This window comes from Toxoplasma gondii, chromosome IV, assembly GCF_000006565.2.
Source record: "Toxoplasma gondii ME49 chromosome IV, whole genome shotgun sequence".
In the NCBI taxonomy this organism is placed as follows: domain Eukaryota; phylum Apicomplexa; class Conoidasida; order Eucoccidiorida; family Sarcocystidae; genus Toxoplasma; species Toxoplasma gondii.
Window position 1 is genome coordinate 2,578,984 of NC_031471.1, and position 8,827 is coordinate 2,587,810.

The 8,827-nt window shown below is 52.5% G+C and overlaps 2 protein-coding genes across 2 annotated transcripts; one reads left to right on the forward strand and one right to left on the reverse strand.

Annotated features, from left to right (window-relative positions):
* Positions 1-930: 930 nt before the first annotated feature.
* On the reverse strand, positions 931-1,693 carry TGME49_237835 (hypothetical protein; the record flags this gene model as incomplete). The annotated part of the gene is made up of 3 exons (XM_018780505.1): positions 931-1,016; positions 1,287-1,322; positions 1,510-1,693. The coding sequence occupies 3 exons, from the start codon at positions 1,691-1,693 to the stop codon at positions 931-933; spliced, it is 306 nt and encodes a 101-aa protein (XP_018637919.1).
* TGME49_237840 (hypothetical protein) lies at positions 1,489-6,946 on the forward strand. Its single transcript, XM_018780506.1, has 2 exons — positions 1,489-4,889; positions 5,500-6,946. Exons 1-2 carry the CDS (start codon positions 2,082-2,084, stop codon positions 5,941-5,943), a joined length of 3,252 nt encoding a protein of 1,083 aa, XP_018637918.1. The 5' UTR covers positions 1,489-2,081; the 3' UTR covers positions 5,944-6,946.
* The last annotated feature ends 1,881 nt before the right edge of the window (positions 6,947-8,827 follow it).

Genomic DNA, 8,827 nt, shown 5'->3' on the forward strand with positions numbered 1-8,827 from the left:
GTCAAGAAACAGGAGCCTTCCCTCTCGCCTGGGTCCCTCTGCTGCCCTTTTCTGAGAAAAAGAAGAGGCAACACACACAGGCGCTGCTGAGGGTCCGTGCAGCAAAATCGACTTGTCTTTTGCTGACGAGAAACATTTGAGACGGAAGGCTCGCGACTTGGGGAACGTGGACAGCCGTAGCCGGGGCCGGCGCCGCACGAAGAGTGCCGCGAGAAACACAGACCAAGGCAATGCACAGAGCGGACGGAAGAGTCGAGGAAGCAGGAGATAACGAAGTTCTGACTGGGGATAGAACAAAGGACGGTAAGGTGCACGAATGAAACGTCGACGCCACAGTGTCTGGCAAAAGAAAGAGAAAAGAGGAAAGGAGGGCGAGTTCTAGAAGCCGAGAAGGGACAGGAGCGACTCTCCGCAAGAAGAGAAAGACGCAAGACGCTAAGAAATGTCTAGAGTCTTCACAGATGGAAATTCTGCGGGTTAAAACGGGCATGTAGGCAGTGAGACGCAGATCCTGCAGAACGGGCTTTCGACTTTCTTCACTTCCGTTATTCCCGGAAGAAGAGACTCTCGAGGCGAAAGGGAACAGACGAGACAGCGAGAGAGACACCTGCCAGCACAAAGAGACAAGAGAGCACCGCCGTCACGAACCGCAGAGAAACCTCACACGTAGTGAGACGAAAATGTGAGAGCGCAGCAGACCGACTAAAGATGAAGAGACGGGATGTAAGCGAGGACCTGAGGAAAAACGAGAGATGCTTTTCTTTCTGCGAGAGAGCAGATCGAGGAAAAGCAGGGCGAAGGACGACCGGGGCCTCCAGGGTCCCGCGAAACAACGTCTAATCTTCTTTCAGCAATTGTTTCTCCGTCGCCGTCGCCCTTGCTGCCTCAGATCCTTCTTCCTGTTCAGTGTACTCTGATTCCTTTGTGTTTCTACAGGCAATGCCTTTCTCTTTCTTGGCGTCGATCTGCGATGCTGTCTGGCTTGTCTCTGTCAGTTTCACCTAGGTAGCGTACACCTACACGGGAGGAAAGAAAGGAAGGTAGAAGAGAAGATTTTCTGCCTCTCTGCCGCAAAGTACGCATGTGAACGAGAAAAGACAACAGATGAGTCTCTCTCCCTGTTTTCAAAAGACGTAAATTAGCGGAAGGACTCTACGGTTCTGCTCGCTCGCCGATCTCCTCGAGTTTGCCAAGTCTTAAGGTTCGCCGTCTTCGTTCTCGCCGTTGAAACACGCTGCTTTTCTTTATTGCTTTATCGTGAGAGTCAAAGAAGACCGAGAACTCACCACGTGAAACTCCTTGATAGCTGTTACAACTGCCCGCTGGAAAAAAATGCAGAAGAAGAACCTGCTGGCAAGACACGCGGTGTCTCCACTATGGGGCGGGGTGTACAGATATGCTCGAGACTGCAGCGCTCGCGACAGTCGCGGCTTCTGGTCGAGTTCTTTTTCGCGCGAAGAATTTCTCTTTTTCTCTCGAAAGAAGTGGTGACGAGTTCGGTTCTCGCACCCGAAGATCGCGAATCCTCCCGCAAGTCCGTCCAGAAAACGTTTTCCATCGTTGCTTCTCGCTGTTTCGCGACGACAAATCGGCCACAGCCCGTGTTCGGCCTCGGCAGGTTGACTGCTGGGAGGAACCAGTCCGGAGAAGAATTTGAAATAGGCAGGAAATGGAAGCGAAGGAGATAAACCATCGAGAGAACGCGGGGACCCGAGAGCGAAGCGTGAGCCGAAGATGTGCGCGGAGAAAACGCTGAAAAGTTCCTCCCGTCTCCGTCTCCTCCTCACCGCCCAGCTTCCCGACAGAGACCGATAGTGTGGAACAACAAACGACCCGAGAGCGAGGAGAAAACGGAGGAAGAGAAGTGAAGAGAAAAGGATGACAGAAGGTAATGCAGCAGGCGCAGAGCAGAGACGAACGCGGAGATCGTGAAAGAGGTCCGGAAACTCGCAGTGAGGCGGTTCTTGTTGACCACGAGGCGTGGAACGAAAAGAGACAAGGAAGACAATCGGGAGAGGATAGGAAGGAAGAAACAAGACAGCGGAAGGGATTCGAGGGTGACAAGAAAGGAAACGACAGAGATGGCAATCCCTTCGTACATCAGCTCCGGCGCGAGCTTCCCGCGACGAGGCCCCAAGGAACTCCGCCGTCTTCGTCTGTCCTCCTCCCCTCTCCCTCTTTCTTCCTTCTTTCACCATTCTCCTTCTCGCACTTCTCCACTCTTCGTTTCGTGCTGTCTTGCCCAGTCTACACCTTCTCCTGCTTCTCTCTCTTCTCCTGCTTCTCTCTCTTCCCTCTCTTCCCTCACTTCGTCTTCCTCTTCTCTCCCTTCTGCTCTCGCTTCTCCTCTCTCTTGTCCTCTCTCTTCTCTCCCTTCTTCTCTCTCTTCCCCTCTCGCTTCTTCTTTTTTTTCGCTGGTTCTTGTGCACTCCTCGTCTTCAGCCTCTGAGTTGGAGAGAGAAGGGAAGGCAGCTCGGTCTCGAGCGTGCGCCCTTGCGCTGTCTCTACAGCGTCTCGCGGTGGAGCGTAGGCGGCGAGAAGAAGCCAGTGGAGAGGAAGGAGTTCGAAGAGGAACGCAGCGGACGAGAGAAGAGGAGGAAGATGAACGAATCGCAAGAATCCTCGCGGAACTCGTTGCTTTCGCCCAGAAGGCGGCCATGAGGGAAAAGGAAGAGTCGCGTCATCGGCCTTCTTCTCCTTCGTCTTTTTTCTCTCTGTCGCAAATCTCTTCTTCCTCTTCTTCCTCGTCTGTCGCTTCTGAGTCTCGGCCTTCTTCCTCGTCCAGCACTGCGAAAGAGAAACCGCCTTCTCCTCTCCAGTGCTGCGTCGTCTTGCATGCATGCGCGACTTTACTGTCTCAGCGCGAACTCGAATTTCCCAGGAGAAACAACGTTTCAGTCGACAAAAGACAGAATCCTTTGAGAGAGCCGACAAACGTGGACTGGAGACACCTGCCTCTCTACCCCTTTCTCCGAGAAGAAAGCTCCTCTCAGACGCCTCCGCCATCTTCGCTTTCAACTTCTTCACATTCTTCTTCTCTTTCTCCTTTGCCTTCTTCCCCGTCTGGCCTCCTGTCTGCGTTTCCTCCTGGTGTGCTGTTGCTGCACGTGGCTGCACTGTACATACACCGGAGCTTTGCGCTCCTGCATCTCTGTTCCGTCAAACAGCTCGTGATGCTGACGAGCGTGTTGAGCCGCCTTCTGCCTCTTCTTCCGTTTCCTTCCTCGGCCTCTCGAGTTCGTTTGTGCGGCAGAGCGCTCGCGCTTCGGCTTCAAGAAGACGAAGAACACCGCCGTCGCTTCCGCGAGAATGAGGCGAGGAAAAAGAAGCAAAAGAAGAGAAGAGAGCGACAGAGACTCTTCGTGGCGACGCCCAGGTCATTCGCTTCCGACGCGGCGTCTTCTCCCCGTCCTTTCGACTCTTCTTCGGCCGCTTCGCGTTCTCAGGCAGCGCATGTAGAGAGGGAGGGAAACGCTCAAGGAAGCGAATCCGAGACAAGAAAAAACGAGGATCCTTTCTGTGAAAACTGGACTCCTCCGTCGCCTGCAGCCGGCAGAGAGCTATCCACCTCTTGCGGTGGGCGAACGCCGTCAACCGCGTCGGTTGACTCGGCGAACAAGGGCGAGGAAGAGGGACATGAAGGAAAAGACGAAACACAGCGTCTTTCTCTCTCTGCTTGCGAGAACCAGGTGGATGCCTCTGCACTCTCTCGGAACTCGCAGGGACTTTCCGATTCTTCAGAGACGTCTTGGGATTCCGAAAGTCGCGCGAGAAACGCCGGGCACCATGAGGAGCGCGATTTTGCGTCTTCGTTCGCGTTTACTCCTGATAAGGCTGTCGTGAGTGCGCTCCTCGTTCTCGCGCTTCGTCGTGTTTCCCTGCGGGTGAAAAAGCAGAAACGAGACGGCACAGGCCTCGAGCTCCTCTCTCCACACTCGCTTTCAGCCCTCGCAAACGCCGTCGCTGTCCTCTGCACACAGTCTCTTCCGCAGCTCCTCGACAAGGCTGCTCGAGTGGACGCCTCGCGCAGACGCAGCCTCTCCACGGTGTTTGTACACCCCAGCGAAGATGAGCATGGAGGCGAAGCACCCAGAAGAACACACGCAGACAGAAACGAGGGGAGAGAGGAAGAGGAAGAAGAGATGCAGTGTGAGAGGGCAAGAGAAGAGAGAAGAGAGATGAGTCGAGGAGCAACGCTCCAGGTGGGATGCAAAGAAGAAAGTCAGGTTCAAGGGAGTGCAGAACATTTACAAAAAAGAGAGGAAGGAGAAGACAGAGAGGAACCGCAGCTGCCTTCCTTCAGAAGAGAGACAGAGACGCTGCAGTCTACGAACAAGAAGTCAGTTCAGTGGAGAAACGCGGAGACGCTCGAGGAACCCAATACTGAGTCACCGTGGACACTCGCGACAAATGCAAGTGGCGCATGCAGTCGAGGTATCCTCGACCTGTCACCTCCAAAGAGTCACCTCTTTTCTCCTCTCTCTTTCACTGAGTCTCCTCTCCAGGGCATCTCTCCCTTGCTCGCTCCCTCCTTTCTCTCTCTTTCTTCCTCGAGTCCTTCTTCCTCCGCTTCTGCCTCTAGTTCTCTCTCTTCTCCTTCTTCTCCTTCCTTTTCGTCTTCTCTCTCTTCCGCCTCTTCTTTTGCTTCCTCTTCATCTGGCGAGGAGTCTCCAGAGATGTTGACTGCCCAGCTTGGTGCGATGGCGGGCGCTGCAGGTCGCTGTCTCTTTTTCGAGGAGACGAAGAAGCGCGAAGAAAACTGGTTTCTTCAAGCGTGCGTGAAGCAGCTGCCGCTTTTCAAAAGGAAGGATCTGGCCGTGCTTCTCCCTGCTCTTGTGCGCCTGCGCGCGTTTCCCTTCTGCGACGGAAGCCAAGACGAACCTGGAGAGGTACACTCCGTCCCTGAATTGATTTCAGGCGACAAACAGGAAGTCAAGAAATGGATGGCAGAAACCAACACTACCAGCATGAGTCCACCTTGCCACTCGTAGTCGTACACCTTTGCGACTTTGTTTACACCCCGTCATCTTCACACAAGGAATCGATTTAATATATATATATATATATATGAAGATATATATATATATAATTCTATTTATGTGTGTCTACATATTCATATACAAACAAATACACATGTCTATAGCTATATCTGTATATGCTTATATGTATGTATATGTAGGGGGACGTGCATGCATCTACACATCGAAGGACACATCGAAGGATAGGTATATTTATAGGTCTACGTAGATGCGTATCGGCATGCATTTGTATACATGATTTCAATTCTGCATAAAAGAGGCTAGTCTCCCTTCGAGAGTTCTCCCTTGTGTTACAGCGGTTGTGCTTTCTTGCGGTCGTTTCAGTTGCACGCGCCTCTCTGACAGAGAGGGTGTTCACGTTTTTTCGCGTCGACGTTTTTTGTGGGGTCGTTGAATGTGCGGAAGACTGGCGCTGCGGAGAGACAGGTGTGTAGGAGAGCATTATGTGCTTTCTTTTCAGCTTCTTCATCGCCTGCCTCTTCGCCTGCTGGACTGTGTCGGCACCATGTCTCCTGAAGACCTTTGTCACCTTCTACCGGCGGCCTCTGTCGTCTTTTTCTATTGCGCGAAACGCGGGAGTTCTCTGTTTCCGTCTGAAGAAGGGAAGTCGAAGAGAGCAAAGCGAGAGAACTTCATGACCAAAACAGCGTCCATGGCTTACGCTTTGTGCTCCACATCTCCTCGGCGTGTCGACCTTCCTGTCTCGTCACTCGAGGAAAGAACAGAGAGACAGTGCAGGGCTACGGCAGACAGAACGACACAGAAGGACAAACGGAGAGCGCGACGAGAGGAAACCTCAGCAGCCGACGGACAAGGAAAGAAAGAGGCTTGGACGGAAGTCAGCCGGCTGTGGTTCAAGGTCGTCGAGGCAACGAAACGGCAGAAAGAAACGTTGCACTTTTGAGGGACGAGCGGAACCACATGGGGGCGGAGCGTACTCGAGAGGGACGCCACAGAGTCAGGAAGAGAACTCATGCAGATGCAGAGAAACTCAGCCATGGCCAAAATCGACGCTCGGTTAGCTACAGTGACCGGGCACTCGAGACGCTTCAACGATTCCCACACTGGTGTACAGGAACGGGTTAGTGACTGTTTGTCGATGCGTCTCCAGAAAAGTCGCTCGTGGGATGGGGTCTGCGAGTTGCCACACGCAGACGCAAAAAATCGATCATGGTCCTATCCAGCCGAATGCACTGCTGAGGAGTCGCTCCCTCTCAGAGACGAAGGACGCTGTACACGTCCGCGGATCTGTATGTCGGGAGAGGCGTAGGCATTCGTCTGTGGAGTTTTCTGTTGCAATTCCCTCTCTCTGTCCTGGCCATATGCTGAAATGATGCTCGCGTCCTGCTCTGCGACGACGCGCAGTTCACGCGTTTCGACCCGGGAAACACAGGGAACACGAGAGAGTCCTTCCAAACACAGGTGTGGAGAGGTACACACCGAGCAGAGACAACGCGCTTCTGGTCCCTAGATTTGGCGCCTCTGCTTGGTGTTTCCTGTCTCTTCAGTTTGCAGTCGACCCGCTGGAACGAGGGTGACTCATCAGTATGCGCTGTCTTTGGAGTTTTGGAGACACGCCAGCAAGTGACGAGGCAAGCTTTTCTGTGGCTGCAAGCGTGGGTTTGATGACAAGAAAACGACAAAGGAGGACGTGCATGCTTTCTAGCAAGAAAAAGAATGAGGTGGTAGGCGGGATGGAACAAGGAAGAAGGTACAGAAGAAACGAGGGACGTGCAGCGAGATGTGTGCGCCCCGCTAGAGTAATTGTGCTTCCCATTCTCGAGGAGCCAATGTTGTTTTTTTCGTCGCGTTTTAGACTCAATGTCAAGCGAATAAGCTATATTTGACCCTGCAGGTATTTCTGAAACGCAATGGCCTTTTTACGGCACTTTCTGCTGGTCTTCGAAGCCTGTTCCATCGCTGGCAGAAAACTGGCGAACGACGGCGCTCCACCGTGGTACATAAAGACAATGTTTCCTCGTTTCAGCTTTTCACGTTCCTTCTGCACTCCCTGCGGAAACGAAAGGCAGTCCCCATGCCTGGTTTAGTCTCATTAAAAAGAAACCTAGAACGGTTTTTGTCTCTATGAGTCGACGGGAACGGTTCGAATCCACCCACATTCGTTTAGGTAAAACGCGTTTCCTAACGAGCTGGCGTGTCGCGAGGCGCGTTGTCCTCGCAGTACCGGAGGAAATTGGCTCACAACGCTGTGTGCCCTAGGCGTGAAAAGCTCACAGTTCCTCGAGGTCGCAGGTGCAATCTAATAAAACAGCAACTGCGCGGGACGCCAGCGTAGACGTCCGGAACTGCACATACCGTCGTCTTTAGTGTAGCAGAAAAGCACGCTCCCCTCAGCTTTGCACACCGAGGAGAAATTGCCAAGAAGAGTGAACCCGTATGCGTTTCTCACATACTGCCACTGCACATTCAAGGTGCTGCAGCGCGTGTTTAGACGAGCAGGGTCATGTGCTGGAGAAAAAATGTCACGCTCACGCTAGAGGCACTCGACCTCCCCTGTCGACCTCTCGGAAGAAAGGGATAGTTGAGCAGAGCACCCTTATCTGCGACTTCTATTTACCGTCTGTCTTGGTAGGTTTAAGCAGCAAGGGGAGGATATGGGATGTACACATGGCGTTGCTGAAGTTTTCTCCGGTGACACTGCAAGTGTCATCCGGTGGCGGCGTCTGACAGTCACGCTTCTCTGGTCAACTATATGCAGAGAAAGGAAACAGACGCGTCACAGAAGTTGATGTGGAACGAAAGGCCGGCGCTGTCTCGTGAAAGAGTTTCCAGTCCACTACACTGAAATGTATGCCAGTGAGTATAACCAGACCATTACCCAATCCACTATCGTTAGCGGCATTTAGACTGTCTGTTGTTCGTTCGTCCTCATCACGGAGGACAAACTGCTGGCTCACTCGATTGTAGCTCCGGGATCTCGTGGAATTTGCCTACCGTTAGGAGTTCGAAGATCATCCCCCTTCTCTGCCGTGTAAGCGTTTTGCAGTCGATTAACGTGTGCAAGAAGAACCCTCAGATACTCTTACAGTTTGCGAAATTCTGAGCTGTGTTCACGTAGAAACGTTTCATGCATTCTACTGCTATCCATCTACCATGAGCGAAGGGAGCAAAAGGGTGGTGGCAGCCGCGCTGACCTTCTTTGCCGACTTCGGACGGGGGGACATTTCAGGGAAACCTACAGTTACTTCTTGCTAGCAATCAGTAGCATTCGTGTGGTACTTCAACGGTTCGTTTGTCTGTCGCGCCCTGCTCTGCGTTATGACGTACCAACAGAAGCAACGAAGAGCTGGCGTCCGCGTATTGACAAAACACGTGTGGCCGTAAAAATCACGATTTTTTGACCGGTAGTTCGGCAGAGCGGCTTCGCCAATTAAACGCTTTCTGAAGAAATGAGGATGGACCCTCCTGCGGAAACGTTTTACGCTTTTTGCTTGGGTTGCAGCCCTACCGATGATTTGAGTCTCCAAGAGGCTATCTTGTAGCCCTCTTGTCGTTTAATGTGTGTCTGTGTTAAAACGTGCTTTTTAGGAATTCGTATTTTTCAAGTGAAGCGTGTTACTTGAGGAACCGCCCGCTTCGTACGCCGAATAAAACAGTCCGAAAAAAGCCCCCAAGATCGAAACGAAGATCGACGTCTCGAGCATGTCAGACTCACATATTCCACTCCACACCATGTGTGTCACTATGAATCCCAATCGTTGCTGTATACGACGTGTGGAATTATTCAGAGTCGTGAGACATTCAGCGGCGAGCACGTGCGATCCTCG

What these genes read in the sequence shown, in the direction of transcription:
- TGME49_237840 (XM_018780506.1), top strand. Translation starts at nt 2,082, where the DNA reads ATGGCAATCCCTTCGTACATCAGCTCCGGCGCGAGCTTCCCGCGACGA. An exon ending in GCCAAGACGAACCTGGAGAG is followed by an intron (nt 4,890 to 5,499) that starts GTACACTCCGTC and finishes CTTTCTTTTCAG; the next exon opens with CTTCTTCATCGCCTGCCTCT.